This window comes from Gorilla gorilla, chromosome 14 (genome assembly GCF_029281585.2).
Source record: "Gorilla gorilla gorilla isolate KB3781 chromosome 14, NHGRI_mGorGor1-v2.1_pri, whole genome shotgun sequence".
NCBI lineage: Eukaryota > Metazoa > Chordata > Mammalia > Primates > Hominidae > Gorilla > Gorilla gorilla.
In genome coordinates this window covers 59864263-59887770 of record NC_073238.2, presented here as the reverse complement: position 1 = coordinate 59887770, position 23508 = coordinate 59864263, and the positions used below count along the sequence as shown (strand labels likewise).

At 34.3% G+C, this 23508-nt stretch overlaps 1 protein-coding gene and 1 long non-coding RNA gene across 2 annotated transcripts in view; both read left to right on the top strand.

Moving 5' to 3' along the window:
• The window catches only part of LRRC63 (leucine rich repeat containing 63), a 65637-nt gene that overhangs the window by 28810 nt on the left and 13319 nt on the right, over positions 1-23508 (top strand). The window contains exons 7-9 of the mRNA XM_055359614.2: positions 5806-5904; positions 9626-9762; positions 21211-21294. Of these exons, the coding sequence (XP_055215589.2) occupies positions 5806-5904; positions 9626-9762; positions 21211-21294 (320 nt within the window). The remainder of the gene's footprint in view (positions 1-5805; positions 5905-9625; positions 9763-21210; positions 21295-23508) is intronic.
• LOC134756998 (uncharacterized) lies at positions 12621-16531 on the top strand. The gene is made up of 3 exons (XR_010130568.1): positions 12621-13391; positions 13605-13761; positions 16428-16531. It is a non-coding gene; the product is annotated as an uncharacterized lncRNA (long non-coding RNA).

Sequence of the window (23508 nt, the reverse complement as noted above, 5' to 3'; positions counted from 1 at the left end):
AACACAGTCTCATTCACAATTGCCACATAAAGAATAAGATCTTTAGGAATACAGCTAACCAAGGATGTGAACGATCTCTACAAGGAGAACTATGAAACACAAAGTTCAGAGGAATCGGAGATGACACAAGCAAATGGAAAAATGTTCCATGCTAATGGATAGGAAGAATCAATATTATTAAAATGGCATACTGACGAAAGCGATTTATAGATTGAATGCTATTCCTATTAAACTACCAGTGACATTCTTCACAGAACTAGAAAAAACTATTATAAAATTCATATGGAACCAAAAAAGAGCCTGACTAGTCAAGGCAAGCCTAAGCAAAAAAAGCTAGAGGCATCATGCTACCTGCCTTCAAACTGTTCTACAGGGCTACAGCATGGTGCTGGTACATAAACAGACACATAGACCAATGGAACTGAATAGAGAACCCAGAAATAAGGCTGCATACCTACAACTATCTGATCTTTGACAAAGCTGACAAAAACAAGCATTGGGGAAAGGATTCCCTATTCAATAAATAGTGCTGGGATAACTGGCTAGCCATATGCAGAAGATTGAAACTGGACCCCTTCCATACACCATATACAAAAATTAATTCAAGATATAGTAAAGACTTTAATGTAAAATGCAAAACTATAAAAACCCTGGAAGACAACCTAGGCAATACTATTTAAGGCATAGGAATGAGCAAAGATTTAATGATAAAGACACCAAAGCAATTGCAACAAAAGCAAAAATTGACAGATGGGGTCTAATTAAACTAAACAGCATCTGCATTACAAAGAAAACTATAAACAGAGTGAACAGACAGCCTACAGAATGGGAGAAAATTTTTGCAAACTATGCATCTGACAAAGGCCTAATATCTGGCATTTATAAGGAACTTAAACAAATTTACAAGAGAAAAACAAACAACCCCATTAAAAAGTGGGCAAAGGCCATGAAAAGACACTCCAAAAGAAGACATACATGTGATCAACAAGCATGAATAAAGCTCAGCGTCACTGATCATTAGAGAAATGCAAATCAAAATCACAATAAGATACCATCTCACATCAGGCAGGATAGCTATTACTAAAAAGAAAAAAAATAACAGATGCTGTTGAGGTTGTGGAGAAAAAGGAACATTTATACACTCTTGGTGGGAGTGTAAATTAGTTCAACCATTGTGGAAGACAGTGCGACAATTCCTCTAAAACCTAAAAACAGAAATATCGTTTGGCCCAGCATCCCATTACTGGGTATATACCCAAACCAATATAAATTATTCTATTATAGAGACACATGCGTATGCTTATTGCAGCACTATTTGTGATAACAAAGTCATGGAATCAACCTAAATGCACATCAACGATAGACTGGATAAAGAAAATGTGGTACATATATACCATAGAATACTATGCCACCATTAAAAAGAACATGAGCATGTCTTTTGTGGGAACATGGATGGAGCTGGAGGCCATTATACTTAGCAAACTAACTCAGGGACAGAAAACCAAATATTGTATGTTCTCATTTATAAGTGGGAGCTAAATGATGAGAACACACGGACACATAGAGGGGAACAACACGCACCGGATCCTATTGGAAGGTGGAGGGTGGGAAGAGGGAGAGGATTAGGAAAAATAACTAGTGGGTACTAGGCTTAATACTTGGGTGATGAAATAATCTGTACAAGAAACCCCCATGACATAAGTTTTCCTATATAATAAACCTGCATGTGTATCCCTGAACTTAAAAGCTAAATTTAGAAAAAAAGACCTAGAAAACATATTTAAGGAAATAATGGCTGAAATTTTCCCAAATCTGGAGATAACCAGCAGCACTCAAGTACAGGAAATTCAAAGGTCACCAATTAGATTAAATGCAGGAGGAATTTCCCAAGGTACATCATAATCAAATTAGCAAAAATCAAAGAGAAAGAATATTTGAAGCACAAAGAATAAAGCAACATGTGACATTCAACAGAGCCCCAGTACAGCTTTCAGCAGATTATTCAGCAGAAACCCTGCAGGCTAGGAGAGAGTGTTGAAGGAAAAAAAAAAAAAACAAAAAACCTCTCAACTGAGACTACTATACCCATTAAAGTGTCTCTTCAAACACAAAGGAGAGATAAAGACTTTCCCCAAATAACAAAAGATGAAGGAATTCATAAACACCAAACCTGTCCAAAAAAATGCTACAGGGAGTCCTTCCATCTGGAAGAAATGGACCCTAAGGTGTAACAAGAAAACATTTCAAAATATAAAACTCACTGCTGAAAGTAAGAAAATTGAAAACTAGACAAATTCAGAATATATTAATACTGTAATTGTGGTAAGTAAACCACTTACATCTTAAATATGAAGACTAAAAGACAAAACTATTAAAAACAACAATTGCAACAGCTGGTTAAGAGATAGGCAATATGGAAGGATGTAAGTTGAAACATCAAGAAGTCAAAATATGTAGAAGGTGCTATTAAAGTGTGGAGTTTGTTTTTGATGCTTTTCCTTGTGAGCAAAGTTAAGTTGTCATCAGTTTAAAATTGCCTATTATAACATGTTTTTTGTAAGCCTCATGGTAACCTCAAAGCATAAACCTGTAATAGCACAGAATCAAAACACATTACTAGAGAAAATTACTTAAACACAAAGGTAGTAAGAGAGGTAAAAAGGAAGAAAGTACTCACACAATAAGCAGAAAATGAATAACAAAATGACAATAGGAAACCCTTACCTATCAATAAAAACCTTGAATATAAGTAAATAAATAATGTAAGCCCCAGCTATATGCTGTCTATAAGAAACTCACTTTCTCTATAAAGACACAGGCTGAAAATGAAGGGATGGACAAAGATATTCCATGTAAATTGAAACCAAAAAAGAGCAGGAGCAACTATACTTATATCAGATAAAGTAAACTTTAAGTCAAGAATGGTAAGACAAGGAGGGCCATCGTATAAAAACCAAGAGGACAGGCTGGTCTCAAACTCCTGACCTCAGGTGATCCGCCTACCTCGGCCTCCCAAAGTGCCGGGATAACAGGCATGAGCCACTGCACCCAGCCCTTGGTTATAAGCTTTAAGGAATTTGTTTGCTATTTTGCACATTTCTGCCTTAAGACTGTGTTTCTAGCAACTATTTAAACTTATAAACTCTTCATTGATAAAGAATAAATCTTATATCACTAAAAGATGAATATGCAATAAGATGTTTTCAGACAAAGAAAAGCTGAATTCATTTTTCTCAAGCTTATCTCTACTACAAGAAATGTTGGAAAAAAACCTGAGGAGTACAAAAAAAAATTATACCAAATAGAAACCTAGTTAATTAAGAAACAATGAATAGCACCATAAGTGGTAAATAATCAGTGAATATAAAGGACCTTTTGAAACAATCTTGAAATCTCTTTAAAAGAATACTGATTATTTAAGTAAATACATTAACCATATATTGTGGGTGTTATAGCTAATATAAAAGTAAAATATTTGACAACAGGAGTACAAAAGGTTGGAAGGGGCTTAATGTATATATCTATTGTAAGGTTCTTTTTTTTTTCTTACCCTTTTCTATGGTGCTGATATTGTAAGGTTCTTTAATCATGAAGTAGTAGAATATTTTTTGAAGGGTGGTTGTGTTAAGGTACATATTGTGATCCTTAAAGAAGTCACTTTTTTAACAACGCTAAGGAGAATAACAAGAAAGTCATTTTTAAAAAATGGTGTTTGAACAAATCGTCTGTTCACAGTAAAGAAGGCAAGAAAAGAATAGAGGAATAAGGCTGAGTGCTGTGGCTCATGCCTGTAATCTAAGTGCTTTGGCAGGTCAAGGCAGGAGGATTCCTTGATGCCAGGTGTTTGAGGACAGCCTAGGCAACATGGCAAGACCCTGTCTCTACAAATTTTCTGTTTAGAAATTAGCCAGGAATGGTGACATGTACATGTAGTTCTAGCTACTCAGGAGGCTGAGGAAGATCATAAGAGCCCAGGAATTTGAGGTTTTAGTGAGCTATGATTGTGCCACTGGATTCCAGGCAGGGTGACAGAGTGAGACCTTGTCTCTAAAAAAAGGGGGAATAGAGAATAGAAGAACAGAAACAGATCAGACAAACAGAAAACAAGTACCAAAATGGTAAACTTTAGCCTAAACACATTAGTAATTTTGTTAAAGGTAAATGGGTTAAACACCACAATAAAAAAAATAGAGATTGTCAAACTGGCTAATGAAGTACCACTCAATTATTTGCTATTTACTAGGAAGCATACTTAAATAAAGATACTGATGGTTAAAAAGTAAAACTGGAAAAAGATAACAGTAGGCATTATAAAGCTCTTATGGCTGTATTAGCTGACTAGGTAGAAAATAATACTAAAGAAAAAGAATATTACCAAGTATAGAGAAAAGTTAGAAAATGTTTAAAGGGTCAATTCATCAAGAAGACAGAACAATCTAAATGTGTATAGATATAATTAGAATGCCTCAAAATTCATAAACCAAAATTTGACAGAACTAAAGTGAGAAGTAGCACAATTCACCATCATAACTAGAGATTAGACTTAATATATCTTGATCAAGAATTGATATGTGTAGTCAAAAACAATTCAATAAAGATATAGAAGATCTGAAATAACTCCAGCGACTAACTTGACCTAATTAACATTTATAGAATGATACATCCAACAACTGCAGAATAAACATTACTTTTTAGGTACACATAGAACAATTTCAAGATAGAACATTTGTTGGGCCATAAAACCTGTCTCAGGAAATTTTAAAAGATTGAAATATTGTAGTTCTCGTACCACAACAGAAATAAAATAGTCACAGTAAGATATCTAGAAAAGTACCAAATATTTGTGCTAAATGTTAATTTAAATATTAAAAAGCACTAAGTGTTTGGAAATCAAACAACACACTAATTAAAAAATAGGTCAAGAAAGAAAACACCAAGGAAATCAGAAATATTTTGAACTGAATAACAATGAAGACAGTACAGAAATTGGCATATTTAACAAGAAGTTTCAGATAGATGCTAGAGTAACAGATAGAAATCAGAGAAATAGAGGTGGAGATATAAAAAGGGGGTAAAGAAAATAATTAAATATAAAATAGATTCAATTATATTTCAGCACATAGCAATGTTTGCTTGTTATTGATTGAAATAATTCTGTCACACGTGTAATACTACACTTATCACATACAGAAATACTTAGTCTGATATGGTTTGGATCTGTGTCCTCACCAAGTCTCATGTCAAATGGTAATCTCCAGTGTTGAAGGTGGGGCCTAGTGGGAGGTGATTGGATCATGGGGATGGATTTCCGCCTTGATGCTGTTCTCCTGATAGCAAGCGAGTTCTCATGAGATCTGTTAGTTTCAAAGTGTGTGGCACCTCCCCCGTCTTCCTGCTGCTCTGGCCATGTAAGACCGCTTCCCCCTTCACCTGCTATGATCGTAAGTTTCCTGAGGCCTCCCCAGAAGCTGAGCAGATGCTGCCATGCTTTCTTTACAGCCTGGAGAACCGTGAGCCAATTAAAGCTCTTTTCTTTATAAATTACCCAGTGTCAGATATTTCTTTATAGTAGTGTGAGAACAGCCTAATACACAGTGCTTCTACTTTGCTTCTATCTTTTACATACCAAAGAAATTATTATCATGACAGACTAAAAAAAAATGAATGGACGAGGAGTATAGGCTTGTTAGTATATTGTGTAAAACATTCTCATTCAAATTATGTGCTGATTTTGTTTTACTCTTGTATAAACTATTTTGTGCCTTGTTAGTGATTAACACCTTATCTCTTGTCACTTTCTTTCAGGGCTTTTTTATCCTAAATTGTCCAGACTTAACACCTTTGGCTTTCCAGTTGATATATCTTAATTTATCATTTAATGATCTTCATTACTTTCCCACAGAAGTGAGTCAACTTTTATTGTTATGTACTGATATAACTTGTCGTGAATAATAATTATAATAAAAATAGACATCTTTTAATACCTTGAAGTTACTATAAAGTACTGTAAATGTATTTTGGATTGCATCTTTTGAATGGCTTATTTTCAGAAGCACAAAATGTACAGTACATCTTTCTTAGGAAATCCCATGATGTAATCCTCAAAGACTATGTTATAGTGAGACTCTCAAATGTGTTCTCATAATTCTATAATGTATATTAAATATTTATTCTTCTAACTCTGAATGTAATCTAAAATAAACCTTATTTGTGTGCCAATCAGAAGCTTTAAAAACAAAGTAAACATGCAGTGTTGTAACAAGTTTTAATTACCAAACGATAAAATATAATATTCTGCTTAATAAAACGTATGAAGGATAATCAGATATGAGATGAGCTAATTTAATGTCATTTCAAGTGAATGAACCATTATGAGTGATTAGGACAAATTACGTTTTTCGTGTCTTTAGTCATTGCTTCATTGATTACTGGGTAATTGGTGGTTTTGTGAATTGATTTCCAGAGTATTGTCTTTTAGTGAGTTTATTTTTGGCAAATGTATTTTCTTCTTTCAATCAGATGGTATTGAAAACATATATTTTCCATACTTTCTCTATAATATAATGTTTTTATTTTCAATTGGAGAAGTTCTTTTCTAATACATAACACCAGTTTTATTAATTTGACTAGGAGAAATTGACAAGAATTCCCAAGGAATATAGCGATCTGAGTTCTTCACACTAATTTAACCTTTCTTCTAAGTAGATACAGATAATATTTGTGTATCTGCCAAAGAAAACTGCATCCACTAAAAAATAAATGTGTGAAGACAGGAGAGCTAGTCACTTGTAAGATATAAAGTGCTCATTGTTAAAGTGACAGAGATCAACTTGTCATTAAAATGCAGGTCTGTGTTATATAGCTATAGATAAAATATTCCAATGAAGATGGTAATATCTAAGCTTAGAGAGGCTGTTTTGGGGACAGGCTAATGAGGCCCAGTTGTTAGCATGGCATAAAGGCAATGAATAAAAGGCTGGGGACTGAGGTAAGTGGGGTGATTCAAATTATTACCGATTTCATGGAAAATTCAAAATGGTTGAATCAGGCAAATTGCAGTGTCCACTAAAATAGTTTCAGATGGGAGAAGGTAGAAGCAGAAATGTTAAATAAAGAAGATTAATATAGCAAACTCTATATACATATACTTGGTCTTCTTCTCTAAGATTCTTAAACAGTCATAAAATCATAGTAATAAGTATAATAATGTATTGTTATGTCTGTAACATATATGGATATGATATATGTAGAAATTATAGACAAAAAAGGAAGAAGGAATTGAATATGTATGAAGAACATTTTCATATCTCACTGGAATTAAGTTAGTATAAATCTGAAGTAAATTCTGATAAGGTGTATATTATAACCTCTAAACAATCACTAAGAAAATAACTCAAGAGAACATACTGAAAACATTTATTGAAGTCATAAAATGTTACACTAGAACATATTCACTTGATGCAAAAAAAGGCAGTAGAGGAAGAATTAAAAGAACATATGACATATAGAAAGCTAAAAGTGAAATGACAGATGTAAATCCAATCATGCCAATAATAACATTAAATGTGAATATATCAAACAATCCAATCAAAAGATACAGATAGTCAAACTGTACAAAATTATACAAGTTCTTATACAGATTCAATGATACGCTGTCTGCAGGAAACACACTTAAGATTAAAAGAAACACACTTAAGATTGAAGAGGTTGAAGCCGAAAGCATGAGAAAATATATATCATGCAAACAGCAACAATAGAAATGCTGGAGAGACTATACTAATATCAGACAAAATATATTTTAAAGCAAAAAAAGTTACTAGAGATAAAAAGAGACATTTGTCAATTTATCAGATAATAGAACTTTATAAACAAATGTTTATTTAGTAACAGAGCCCCAAAGTATATGAAACAAAAACCAAAGGGATTGGAGGAATAGAAAATGCAACTATAATAATTGGACACTTCAATATCCCACTTTCGATAATGAATAGAAAAATTAGGCAGAAGAACAAGAGGGAAATAGAAGAATTGAACAACACTATAAACCAATTAGACCTAATAAATCTGTATGGAATGTATTAGGGTCTAACTCAAACCAATAGCAGCAGAATACACAATTCTTGAGTTCATATAGAACATTTTCCAGGATAAATCATATGTTAGGCTACAAAATCAGTCTCAATAAATTTAAAAGGATTGAAAAATTACAAAAGTCTATTTTTGGCTACAATAGAATTAAATTATAAACCAAAAACTGAAAGAAATTTGGAAATTCACAAACATATGGAAATTAAGCAACATACTCCTAAATAACCAGTGGGTCAAAGAATAAGTTATAAGTGAAATTAGAAAATATTTTTAGATAAATGAAAATGAAAACACAACATACCAAAATTTCTGAGATGCATTACAGAGTACTCAGAGGGAAACTTATAGCTGTAAATGTAAATCTTTTAAAAAAGAAGCAATATCTCAAACTAACTGTTCATGTAAAGCCACTAGAAAAAAAGGGCAAACTAAACCTAAACAAAGAATAAGCAAGGAGATAGTAAATATTAGTACAGAAATTAGTGAAATCGAAGATAGAAAAACAGAAAATTTAAAAACAGAAGTTATTACTTTTAAAAAATCAACAAAATTGACAAACTTTACGTAGACTTAACAAGAGAAAAAGACAGAAGACTTATGCTACTAAAGACCAGGATGAAAGAAGAAACATCACTACTGACCTTAAGAAATTAAAAAGATTTAAAGAAAATACTATAAATAACTGTATACCAACCAATTAAATAACTTAGGTGAAATGAACACATTCCTACAAAGACACAAGAAGGGTCTTTAGAAAATATGAATGGCTCCATGATCCTAAAAATTATATAGAAATGCAAAGGATTACAAAGAGCCAAAATAATTTTGAAAAGAAAAGCAAACTTGGAGCACTGATGCTTCCTGATTACAAGAATGAACTTGCTCTACTCCACCAATTTTGGACCTTTATGATGATAACAAGGTTGAATTTAATATTAAAGAGAACTATAAGACCTTGTTAATATTCACCAGAGAAAAATATACTAATCAAGTAAAGATCATAGATTATTTGTTTGTTTTTCTTTTTAAAATTTGTATAAATTTAAGACGAAGATAATAGATTTAAATGGTTTATTCTATTTTTTAAAATTTCACATGAAAAATCAGTGTACAAGAAATTACTGTGATGTCAGAAATAATCTGGCTTTGATCTCTAACACTTTTCTGATCACTAAGGTTAATTCCACCTTTCTTCCTGGTTCTGCAGATACCTCCTTCCTCCCTTATTATTCCGTGATTTCCTCGTATGAAACCGTGAGCTTGATCAGAAAGGGTAACTTTCACACTTAGAAAAGCACCATTCTTGAGTCAAGGGTGTATGAGTACAGTGGTTGCACTATTTCACCATATCATACCTATTAATGCTGGTCACTTGTTTTGAAGGTTGACCGAGGGTGTTTACTGAGTTACGTGATATAGCCAATTAATGTTGCTATAATGATTCTACATTCGTTCAGAGAGTTTATAAAAGGTAACAAATAATGATTTGCATACTTTATTATTCCACTCATGTTTGTTTCTCTTTTCTGTTCCCCAGATATTATGTCTTAAAAATTTACAAACACTGAAATTGAGAAATAATCCTATCAAAGAAATTCCTTCTGAAATTCAACAACTTGAGTTCCTTAGAATTTTCACCATTGCTTTTAATTTAATTACTGTTCTTCCAGTTGGGTAAGGTTGATGGTCTGAGATTATAAACACAGAAAATAATTCATAATTTCAAAAAAGATCAATTTCCCCTTTGAAAGCAGCTAGCAGCTTTTTGCCTATTTAGTAATTTGTATTCTATTCTAATTAGCTAATACGCTTCTTCTTATGGTGTTAAAAACAATCCTACCAGCTACATACAGAGCAATTAATATGGGTCTAGTGACTATACATTTAGAAACACGTTATCTGAGTACGGGTTAAATTAACAGGAATTATCTAAAGCAGTTCGGGTGAGAGCCTTGCACCTATCTCTTGACAGCCTTTTTGGATATGGAAAGAGCACTGAATTTGGGGTGAGGAAATCTAGACCTTTGACTTTAAAGTTGATGATAATTATATATTTGATCTGGAGAAAGTAGTTTAACCATTCTTGGCCTCAATTTCCTAATCTGTAAACTAAGGAGATTGGCTTATATGATATCTAAGACCCTTTCAACTCCATAAGAATGCTGATATTTGGACATAAAAGAGATGGGTTTCTTCCCACGTATGGACTAGTAATTATTTAACTCCTAATGAAAATTTTAAACCAAAACCTTAACCAAATGTCAAAACAAGATACTTATTCCAATCAGAGTTTAACAAATTGAATCTCTCAGTGCAAAGAGAAAGGGACTCATAAATAGTTGAATAATACTTTGCAAAATAAGAGTCTTATCTATAGTAATTAAGGAAGTGCATCCAAATTCATTTATAAAGATGTTCATTCAGTATTGTTTGTAATTAATGATCTAACAAATTGTACATTCATAAACATTCAGTTATTTAAAAGAATAAGAAATTATATTAAAAAATTATAGCATTTCTGTATAAAATACATATACATATCACACATTACACATTACATATATAAAAAGAATAAACACTAAAGAAGTAAGAATGTTACATATGGGTATTTTATTTCTGTTTGACTCATCCGGATTTTTCCACGGTACATAAACTGCATTTTCCCTGCCCTGACACTATCTGCCATTTCTCTAAGGAAATCCTGTTTCCTTTTATTAGAAAATAGTGTTTAAAAGCCAAGATCTGGGTGTTGGGTATCCTCATCACCATTAGTATATCATTCCTTCTAGACCCTCTCATTGGAGAGAGCAAAGTAATATATGTATGTATACTAACCCATGTGTACACACATATCTGTAATTGTTTATATAGATACAAACACATATACAATTACATATATACACACACAGAACTATATATGTATAAATATATATGTATATATACAGCATCTAAACATGAATTCCTACTGGATAATCTATAATCATAATTATACACTTTCAATAATCATAACTACCATTTAAACAAAATAAAAATTCCTAAAGCAAGTGAAATGTGATTATAACTAAAAGGTCAACATTTTGTTCATTGTTTAGATATTGGGCAAATAAGTATGAATTGTTGATTATAATCAAAAAGTTTGCAGAAGCTATTTTTAAAAACTATTAGTGTTTCTAAAATAAAGCAGCATATTTTTATTAAATAACATAGGATATGTATGCATATCAGGGGAAGAATGACAGCATATTAAAGCCAAGAATGAAAAGCATAATGGGGAAAACTTAACTTTATTGACCTTAAAGAAGACTTCAAGCAAGCTCTGACATAATAAAAATGTTTATTTGCAAAGTTTGTTCAATGAAAACTCACCAGGAGGGCACTTATACAGTGAAAAATGAAGGTGCTGAATTCTTCATATCTAAGGGTTGTTGTCAGAACTCTACCTTGCTGAGCAAAGAAGACCTCACAGAGTGTGGTGAGACTTGGAGATCAGTAACTGAATTAAATTGAGTGAAATTTAGTGAACCAAACAATTATGTAATATATTTGAGATATTCTGGCTCCATGTAAATTCTGGAGTTTGGACATTATTACCATCACAAGCAATTGCACTGATACACTTTGAATGTTATACTTTCATTCTTGTAATTAATTCAGCAGATGTTCATGAAGCATCTGTTAATACTGTGTGCTCCTAGGAGCTCACCACCTAAAAGGAAGGCAGACAATTGAATACAATTGAGTAAAGTAAAATAATGGAGATGTACACAGTAAAATGTATGAGTTACATGTAACCCATTCTGAAGGGTGAGAGTTGGTTCCCTGGAAGATGTAGTATTTGATCCAAAGATGACTGAGTGTGAATTAGGTGGATTAAACAGGAGAGACAACAAAGGATAGTTTGGCCAATGATAGGGTGGATATTTCTTCAATGAAAAGTTACAACGTATATGAAAAGAAGCAGCATATATAACATGAGATGGGAAATACAAGCAGTTTGCTGGTTTTGAAGCTTAGAGGGCAATGCCAAGTGGTAAGAAATGGTACAGTAAGCAGGGACCAGATTATCTAGGAAGCCTTATGAGCTAAGGTAAAGAATTTATGCTGTATGCAACAAGAAACCATTACAGGTTTTCCATATGTGAGTGGTAGAGTCAAACTTACATTTTAGGTTATTCTAGTGGCAGTGTGGAGGATGGATGTGAGGGGATAAACAGAATTAAAGGTGACCAGTTGGAAGGCCATTGCAGTAGTTCAAGCAAGAGATGAAGAGAACTTGGACCAAGGCAATGGTAGTGAGCATGGAGAAGGAGGAACAAATTGTTATGAAATTGAAGTAAAACCTGCAAGATCTAGAATTGAGACACAGAGGCTATAAGTAACAGAAGAGTCAAAGTAAAAAAAAAAAAAAGTCAAGGTGACGCCCAGATTTCTAGTTAGAGTGAAACAATTCAATCATGTAAAATATATTTATTGAGTATTTACTAAATACTGGGCTCTGTCCTAAGCATTGGGTTCAGATTGTTAAAGGAAAAGGGGCATGATCTTTTCCCTAATGGGGTTTAGAATCCAGAGAAGGATACAGGAATTTTAATAAACACCATAATAAATATATGAATATATGAATATAAAACATTCTAAGGGCTTTGACTGAAAAGAACAATATGATGTCAGGAGAAAAAAAAAATGAGTCATTAAGAAAGGTGTATCTGAGGAAATGACATTTAAGCAGAAGTTTATAAATCCAGGCCAAGAATAAGAAAAGAATATTCATGCCGTGGGAATAACATGTGAGGTAATGAGAGCTTGGACTCCTCAAAGGCTGACAGGAAGCCAGCATGGCTTAGAGTAAAACCCAGGTGAGGTTTACGAGTTGGATAGGGACTACATCCCATGAAGCTGTGAGGGTCAGGTGAAAATATTTATAATTTATTTAAAGTGCACTGAGAAGCCATTGCTTGTTTTTAAGCACAAGAGTGACAGTGAAGGCTGAGGAGGTTTGAATGAAGGAAAATAATGGGTTTTGTTTTAGATTAACATGTTGATTTTAGATTTCTGTTTTTCATCACAATTCTGGACCTAGACCTATTAACCTCACAGGAGAGTTTTGTGCTGGAGATATTTCTGGAGAAACATCTGTGTTTCAAATACAGACAGATAAAGAAGAAATTATAAAGACTGAGGAAAAGCCTCAAATTGCATAAAGAGAACCAAGAGTATCATGGAAGCCAGGGAAGTGGATTATTTTGAAAAAGAAGGATGACCAACAGTGTCAAATACAATAGAGAAACTCAGTAAGAGTAAAGGTGAGAACAGTTTTAGTGGAATGATGGAAATAAAAGCCAGCTTGCAGTGGGTTGTGATGGAATGGGAAGAAATTGGTGATAATGAGTGTAGACCATTCTTTGTAGAGCTTTAGATGCAATGTGAGAAGAGCGATTAGACAAAAGCTATAGAGAAAGTGGGATCTTAGAAACATTTTTGTTGTTAGTGTTTTAAAGACTCGGGCATATTTACAGGATGTTGGAAAGAAACCAGTAGGGAATAGATTGAAGATGTGGAAGGATGACAGATGATGCAGAATTTCACAGGAGATGGGAGGGGAAGAAGTCATCAGCTCAGGTGGAGATTCTGGTCTTGAACAGGAGGAGTAACCCTTATCTCCTAAAACTGGAGGTAGGTCCTAAAAATGAACATGTAAAATATATAGTTATATGGGTAAGAAAACAGGAAATTCATTTAGTCAACAAAGATTTATTTAGCTCCTATAATGCATCAGTTGAGAGAGGTTACTATGAAATAACTTCAGATAATCTTCGAGAGCAAGAAGAATAATGATTGAAAAGAAGTTTTAAAGAAAGTTGTGATGATTTAGTGTTGATATTGAGAGGAACAGAAAAGAACAGAGCACAGGAAAGTGAATGTTTGAGAGACGATGCTGTGGGCTTAGCTGAGACTGGAAACCAAGGATTCATGGTGACACGAATCTGCATTTCTGCTGATTATCTTCAGTAGCTCAGTCATTCATGTGTAAGATGGAGAAGGTAGATTTTAGCCTCCATAAAAAGACTTCTTTGGGAATGTCCATAGCAGTTTTATCTGCAATATCCTGAAAAAGTCTGCAATTCAAATGTCCATCAACAAAACAGTGGAAAACCTAATTGTTTTTATTCGCAATAATCAAAAGGTGGTAACTCAAATGTCCATTAACAGATTAATTAATGAATAAACAAAATGTGATATATACATACATAGAATATTATTCATCTTGAAAACAGAATGAAATGCTAGTATATGCTACAACAACAATGAGCCTCGAAAACATTATGCTAGTTGGAATAAGTCAGATACAGAAGGATAAACATTGTGTTATTGTGCTTATATAAGGTACCTAGAATAGACAAATTTACAGAGACAGAAAGTGGAATATAGGTTACTGGGGGCTCAGGTATAGCAGAGAGGGGAGAATTGGGAGTAGCTGTTCAATGGATATAGAGTTTCTGTTTGGGATGATGGGAAAGTTCTGGAAATACATATAGTGCTGGTGGTTGCATAATACTGTAATTGTAATTAATGCTGCTGAATGGCACACTTAATAATGGCTAAAATGGCAGATTTTATGTTATCTATATTTTACTATAACAAAAAATACATACAGCCTGGGCAACATGGTAAAACCCCATCTCTACAAAAAAATACAAAAAATTAGCTGTGCACAGTGGTATGTACTTGTAGTCCCAGCTACATAGGAGGCTAAGGTGGGAGGATCACTTGAGCCTGGGAAGTTGAGGCTGCAGTGAGCTTTGGGCAACAGAGTAAGACCCTGCCTCAAAAAAAAAAAAAAAATATATATATGTATGTATATATATATATATATATATAGTTATTAGTAACCTCAATGCTTTCATCTTTCCTCCTAGTCTTCCTTCTTTCTAAAATTTTTAGGTATAATTTATATACAATAAAATGCACAAATCTTAGGTATTTGATTTAAAGTGTTTAACAAATATACGCACCACTATCCAAAACAAGATATGGGGTATTCCCATTATCCTAGAAAGTTTACCCTAGAAATGTCCCCATGTACATTTCTAGTCAATTCCCAGACTTCTAACATCATAGACTTATTTCGCCTGTTCTGGAAAATTATAAAAGTTGATTGATACAACAAATGATTTTTTGAGTCTGACATCTTTCACTCAACATACATTTTGGGGATTCACCCATGTTGTATATATCAGTATTCCATTCCTTTTTAATGATGACCTCATGTCACATGGCCTCAGCCATTTCAGCAAAGTCAAAAATAGAAATGGGATTAACTAGGAACGAAATTTGTGGACAGGTCTTTTGTCTTATGGAATGAATACCCATGATATACATGGGAAACCCACTAGGCTCTTGAAGATTTTATACTAATAGAAATGTTGCCAGAGTGTATTAAGAAGGACAAAGACAGTATGAAATGAAAAAAGGCTGTCAGATCTCCAAAATTCCATGGGCAGGAAACAACTGAATATGTGTGCCAACTTTCATGAAAAAGGGAGGGTGATTCAGAGGGTGGTGCCAGGAACCGGGGAGGATGAAGCCAGGAGCACCGAAGGTGGAGCTGTGATTCTAAAAGACAGAGCCAGAAGCCAGGAGGGCAGAAACTGGAAAGCAGGTGGCAGAGGTGGGAGCTGCTGCTGATTATTCCCAGGCCTTGAAACCAAATGAAGTTTACTCAGTCCTATTTCAAAATTGCTTGGGATTGGTAATTCCTGTTTACCTTTCATTTTCTCCCTTTTGAACCAGAATATCTATAACTTATCCTATGCCTGTCTCACCATTGTATTTTGAGAGCAGATAACTTGTTTCTTTAATTTCATAGATCCACAAATGGAGAAAAGTTGTGCTTCTGGATGGGTTATATCTGGAGCCTCACCTATACCTAATTTAGATGATGAGATATGGGACTGTTGAGATTTAGATGAGATGTTGAACTTGGAGTTGATGCTGTAAAGGTTAACCTTTCGGGAAATTGAGATAAGTGAATGTATTTTGCATGTGGGATAGATGTGAATCTTTAGGGACGAACTGTGATAGGGAGAATAATGGTCCCCAAAGATGTTCATATTCTACCAGAACATGTGAATATGTTATATTACATGGCAAAGGGAAATTAAGTTTGGAGATGAAATTAAGGGTTCTAATCAGCTGATCTTAAAGTAGGGAGATTATTCTGGATTAGTTGAGTGGTCCCAATCAAATCACATTAGCTCTTGAAAATGGAAGGGGGATGCAGAAGCATTTGTCAGAGAGATACCACCTGAGGACTTGACTTGCTTTTGTTGGTTTTGAAGATGGAGGAAGGGAGTCATGAATCAAGGAATGAGGCAGCTTGAAAACCTGGGAATGGCCTTCAGCATACGGCCAACAAGAAAACAAGGGCCTCAGTTCTACAGCCGGAAAGAACTGAATTCTGCCAACAGCCTGCATGAGTAAGAGAACAGATTCTCCCTAGAGCCTCCAGATAGCAATGCAGTCCTGCTGATGCCTTAATTTTAGTAGGGTGAGACCTTTGCAGACTTCTGACCTATATAACTATAATTAATAAATCTGAGTTGTTGTACGCCACTGTTTGTGTTGCAATTTGTTAATGGCAGTAACAGCAAACTAAAACAAAACCAGTCAAAGATTTCAACTTTTGTGGGGATCACATTCCCCCAGGAGGAGACAGTCAATATATGTAATAAATAAATTATATAGTATGTGAGAAGGCAATAAGTGATAATGAAAAAGAAAAAATAAAACAGTAAAAGGGAGTGAGAGTGTGATTTTAAGTGGGGTAGATAAGGTAGGCCTTATTGAGAAAGGGACACTGGAACAAAGTGGGGCTTTGTGACATAAATTTAGCAGTTCAAGTATAATTTAACAGTATTTTATTAAATAAAACAATTGGTTACTCAATTTGTTTGAAGCCCTAGTGTTAGGATTTAAATTAAGATACATATTTTTTCTAGATATTACCTAACATAGAAAAATGGTTGTTTATTTTGGTGGCTAAGCATTGTATTTAAAAGATTGTCTTTTTAATTCTTTTCATTATTAGTCTTTTTCTTATAGTTTCCATATGTTAAAATATGCATATATATTTTTTCCCAGATATATTATTTTGGTACCTTCTCAAAGTTTTACTAAAAGTATAATGGAGTACTTTCACTGTTATCTTTCCATTCCTAACAAGATCTTTCTAGTTTCATGAGACTCAAAGTGATAGAGTAGAAAAAGCAAGATACTTTCAGAGGCAAGCTCTGTCCCTTATATGCTATAAACTCTAGCAAGCCACTAACCTACTCTTTTTTTTTTTTTTTTTGATGGAGTCTTGCTCTTGTTGCCCAGGCTGGAGTGCAATGGCACGATCTTGGCTCACCACAACCTCTGCCTCCTAAGTTCGAGCAATTCTCCTGCTTCAGCCTCCCAAGTAGCTGGGATTACAGGCATGCGCCACCATGCCTGGCTAATTTTTTGTATTTTTAGTAGAGATGGGGTTTCACCATATTGGCCAGGCTGGTCTCGAACTCGTGACCTCGTGATCTGCCCACCTCAGCCTCCCAAAGTGCTGGGATTAAAGGCGTGAGCCCCCGCACCCGGCCCTGACCTACTCTTAACTTCAGTTTCCATCTGAAAGTTTAGAAAACTTATACTTGTCTTCAAGGATGTTACAAAAATTAGGTAAGAAAATCTTGTAAATTGGCTGGGCGTGGTGGCTCACGCCTGTAATCCCAGCACTTTGGGAGGCCAGGGTGGGCGAATCACGAGGTCAGGAGATCGAGACCATCCTGGCCAACATGGTGAAACCCCATCTCTACTAAAAATACAAAAATTAGCCGGGCATGGTGGTGTGTGCCTGTAATCCCAGCTACTCAGGAGGCTGAGGCAGGAGAATCGCTTGAACCAGGGGAGTTGCAGGTTGCAGTGAGCCGAGATCGCGCCACTGCACTCCAGCCTGGTGACAGAGCAAGACTCTGTCTCAAAAAAAAAAAAAAAAGTCTTGTAAATTATTTTTAAAATCCTTTCAATTATTTTCACAGATGTGTCTCTTTTCCTTGACCTAAATTTCTAAAATAAAATAAAATATGCAATATTTTTGAAATTATGTAACGATTGTTTCAATATAGGGCAAATTAGAAGTTAATAAAGAAAAAAATTCTATTTGAGTAAAGCACACATTTACTGAGGGCTACATTTTTGTTCCTAAGGTTTTGCTTTGAGCAGCTTAGGGCATACTGTGTGAGGCAGCATGGAGGCAGGAAAGCTCAGCTTCTGTGGGAGAAAGAACAGGGGCCTCCTATTAGTGGCCAGTGGATCAACACTCCCATGTTATGCTTAGAACTTTATTATTATGAAAAGCTCTTTGATTTGTCTTTTCAACTCTCTTATAAAATGAAGATAATAAATCACTTCAAAAATCCAAATTTTTTTTTTTTTCTGTTCCCAAAGCTTTTGTAGAAAAGATAAAAAAGGGAGAAACAGGGAGGTGGGGTGAAGTAAAGTAAAGTAAAGGACAGAGACATGTTTTAGACTCATGCCCTGAGGTTATGCAGAAACAACTGTCACAAAGGTTAAAACAAAAAGTCTTTATCTTTTTCTCAGTGGATAGCAGGAGAAAAATGACATAGGAAATAGCTACTTCAACTGAGGGAGTCAAATCTTTGCCTTACTTGTTTGACTCAATTTGCTTTAATTGGCAGGTAGGTTCTTTGGGAAAGAGAAACTATTTGGAACAAAAAGAACCTAACAGCCTACTTGAAAGCCCTGTCTTAACAGCAGATCTGAAATTGTACACATTTATTTCCCCATATTGTTATTTATTAAAGAAGGAGATTAAATTACCTTGCCTCCACATATCTGATGAAAAGGGACAGCTACATTTTATTTCATCCCGAATTGGATAAATTGCTTAACCTCTTATAGCTTCCATTTTTTTAACCTGTAAAAAACAATCCTACACTGGTATGTTAAAAGATCATTCTAAATTACCATATAGTAGGCTTTTAATAAATATTTATATCAGTGTGGTGGTCATCACTGTTAATACATGAAATTATTATTGCTAGTCTAATCTTGCAAGCTAACAGTAGGGCTCTAGTTTAGGCAGCTCATTGGCCAATAATTTGCTAATAAATAAAGCAATGAAATAAATGTAAAAAGTTTTACGTATCCTAAAAAATGTGATAGATTTGGTACTGGTGGGACATAGAGTATCAGACCAAACAGGCTGTCTAAACAGATTTTCTCTGTAAAAATCATATATAGATGACATAAATTTCAACTCTAGAACCTATTCAGCTTCCTCAGTGCTGCCTACACCTGTTACATCTCACAATCAGCAGGAATATGTCATCCATAGTGAAAGCCTGGAACCAAACTAGGTTGCCAGAGCCAAAGTAATAAGGGAAGATAGAATGACTCCAGAAACTGCCTGAGGCAAGAAAATGATACGATATTGAATTGAAAGATAGAGCAAATGGTATTAACATTTTCTTTACAGAGATGATAAGAAGTCAGAGATGAACATTGAATTGAATAGGCATTTCCTTTGTTTTCCTAGTCAATCTCATTAACTTCTCAGAGCAAATTATTTTAAATTAACTGGGGTCACCATTCCTTTCATTCAGTTATGATTTACTCAGCACTTACGATGTGCTAGACACTATGTAAGGCACTGGATGTATAGAAATATGAAATTGAATCCGTGCCCTCTGGAAGCTCATAATTTTAGGAGGCAGACGTTTATTGCACGATGTGATGGGTACTATGAGAGAGTAAGCAGAGAAGTACACAAGAGGCATCTCACTCAGTCTGAAGGATTTGGGAAGAGTTTGTTGGAAGAGATGACATCTGAGCCAAGACAAAAAATGAAAAGACAATGATCAGAGTCAAGCTTGGGGAAATTTTATGTGTTATTTAGAGATATGTGATAACTGGTTAATTCAGGGAATTTTAGCAAATAAATGCTGGACCACAGAGGAATATGGGGGATTGTGAGAGGCAAGCTGGACAAGTAGCATGGGACCAGATCATGAGGACCTTTATATGCCATGTTAAGACAGTAAGAAGTTGGCGAAAAATTCTGCTCATGATGCCTTAGTTAAAAATCATACAAATAACTTGTCACCTTTTATTTACATGGAAAACAAGAAAGTCTTTGAGAACAGCACATACAGAGAAGGGGGTGTTTACTAGGGATTATGATGACTATGATACTGAGCCCTTCAATTCCAGTCTTCAAGAAGCAATTCCCACTTCCATCCAACCCCTAGGAGTCAGGGCTTCTGACAGCTCAACTATGTTTTTACAGAGTGTTTGTATTCTTTGGTTCTCACCTTTAAGTACTTGTCTTGATGGAAAGAAAGATCAAAGGTATTTTACTAGAAAAGTCTTAATGCAATTGTAGTGGGTTGAATAGCATCCCTCAGAAATTCATGTCCATATAGAACCTCAGAATGTGACCTTATTTGGAGATAGGGACTTTGCAGATGCAGTTAGTTAATATAAGGTCATACTTATACTAACTTGGATAAGGGTGAGCCCCAAATTCAATGGCTATTGTCCCTATAAGAAAGGCATGTGAAGACAAAGGCAGAGGTTGGAGTTATGCTTCCACAAGCCGTGGAATGCCAAAGATGGCAGGCAACCACTGGGAGCTGGGGGAGAAGCAAGGGACAGTTTCTCCCTCAGAGCCTCTGAAGGGAACCAGCCCTGCTAACACCTTCATTTCGACTTCTGGCCCCCTGAACTGTGAGAAAATACATTTCTGTTACTTTAAGCCACCCAGATTATGGTAATTTGTTAGGAAACTAATGCAACAACAACAACAAAAAAGTATCTTAGTGATAATGAAAATTTTTCTAAATAGGGCTTTGGCCACTCCAAAAATCTCAAACTGGTCTTAATGGATAGATGAGTAATTCTTATGAATTTTCATAGTAATTATACGATCTGTAATGAAAAGAAGTCTATATAAATTTCAAGACCTTAGAAATCTGGTTTCTGTACTCCTGCCTACTTACTCAAGTCCTTATTTATTCCCAGTAATGATACATAATCATTTCTACAATTAATTTTCTCTTTCTATTTAAGGTTATTTTCCTTGTCTTATCTTGAAGAACTTGATGTTTCCTATAATGAACTTACTTTTATTCCAAATGAAATTCAGAAACTCAGGTATTTTGGAAGTACACAGAAAGTTATATGCCCCTTAATTATATATTTAATAATGATTGTGATAGAGAAAATTGATCCTTTCATTTATTTAATAGCCATAAAATGTAATCTGTGAAGTACAAAGTTTACCAAACATGTAATTTGAATGATTGGTGTACAGTATTTTTAAGACATAACATTTCCAGAAATTATTTAAAGAACAGTGCAGATGACTACTTAACAGAATGATAAGCTACTTGTGTCCATTTGTCTGTGTGTGTACCTGTGGCTCTCATTATGTTTCATTTATTTTTTGTGAGGAAATACATTTACGCAAAATGCTAATAATACAAAATATAATTTTAATGCAAAGCTTCCATTCTTTCTAACATTAATAAAAGTCTGAAGTTTATCTATGTCCTTCTAGGTCAGTGCTATACTGTTTTGATTGTGACTTCAGAATAATTTTTAATAACTAGTAGGGAGATTATTTTTCAATAATAGTCTCAACTATTCTCTTTAGAACATAATCTCTGGGATCATTTTGTATAATTTCTAGCGCATCCAGCAACACACATAATCACAAAGTTAGAATTTTAATTGCAATTGCATAGAGTTTACTCATAAATTTGGGAGAATTTATATTTTTGATCAATTTTTCTACTCCAAAACATTTTTTTTCTTTTTTTCAGATCTTGTTTTATGTTCTTCATAGGCATTTATGACTCACTTCATATTTTTCTTAATAACCTTTTCTAAGTGTTTTATGATTGTGATTGTTACTATGAATGTAATGTAATATTTCTCTTATTTCCACTTGTTTCTAATTATTGTCAGTACAGAATAGAGAAAAGCTATGTACTTCTTTACATTAACTTAAAACTAAATGTGTGTAACCAAGTTCTTCTGTTAGTTCTGATTTAGTTTTACTACATTTTATTTTGTTTCCTAGGAACATAATCTTCCATTTAGCCGAATGAGATAATTTTATCTTTGCTTTTAAAATATTTAAATCAATTATTTAATTTCCTATGTGACAATCTCTATATTTTAGTAGGAGAATTCAGTCTGTTCATATTTATTATGACCAACATATTTAATTTTTTGCTATTCATTTTACTTTGTACTTATTATTTATTTACTTTCCCCTTTTCCTACCTATTTTTTAAGGATGCTGTTTGTTCTGTTTTTAAATTTTTGAATTTATTTTATTTTTAATTTTTAGAGACAGGATCTCACTCTGTCGCCCAGGCTGGAGTGCAGTGGCATGATCATAGCTCACTACGGCCTTGAACTCCTGGACTCACAATTCTCCTGCCTCAGCCTCCTGAATAGCTGGGACTATAGGTGTACACCACCATGCCTCGCTAATTTGTTTATATTTTGTAGAGATGGGGGTCTCACTATGTTGCCCAAGCTGGTCTCAAACTCCTAGCCTCAAGTGATCCTACCACCTCTTTTTTTCTATCTTATTAATTTTGGCATTCTGTTGTACTACCCTAATCTGTTATTGGCTATCTTTCCTTTTCCCAAACTCATAATCAAACACATTTTCTTTAATATTTTATAAAGGCAATATAAAAACTACTTCCCCCACCATGATGGTCTGTCTCCCCACTGCTGCCTTCCACTGTTCGTTGAGACCTTTAGAACACTGTTATTTTCTTTGGAAAGATGCTTTCTTTCCAAACTCATCTTCCCCTTATCCAAATCTAGGATTTGCTGAAATAGTTTAGAAACTTTTGTTTCAGATTCTCATTAGTATTTTCCTCGCATCATGTCTCTTTTTATTAAAGAATGTTTATTTAGCACTTAGATCTTACAAGCATTTTAGTTCATTCTCCTTTTATATTTATCTGTATGTATTTCAAGACTCATTGTTTACAGCTGTTTCGCTCCTTTCCTCTCACCTGGAACCTGGCCGTGTCTCTTTTGATTCATTGGCTGTTTAGCGTTTTTCCTTAAGTATTTTCCTCAGATGGAATACATAGGTAATTTTTTCTCTGAATCTTTAACCCTGACAAATAAATGATGTCCTGAGTGAGTGGACAAGCTTTCATTCAGCGTGTTTCACAGTAGCCTCCATCATTGTGTCCTCCTCTAGTTTCCAGGGTGCTGGGGAGGCACCTGATGCCAGTTTGATCCTTTTTTCTTCCTAAGCGACTTTTCTTCTTAACTGGAAAGACTAAGATTCTCCCATAATCTTTGACCTTTCAGAATTTTATTAGATTATGC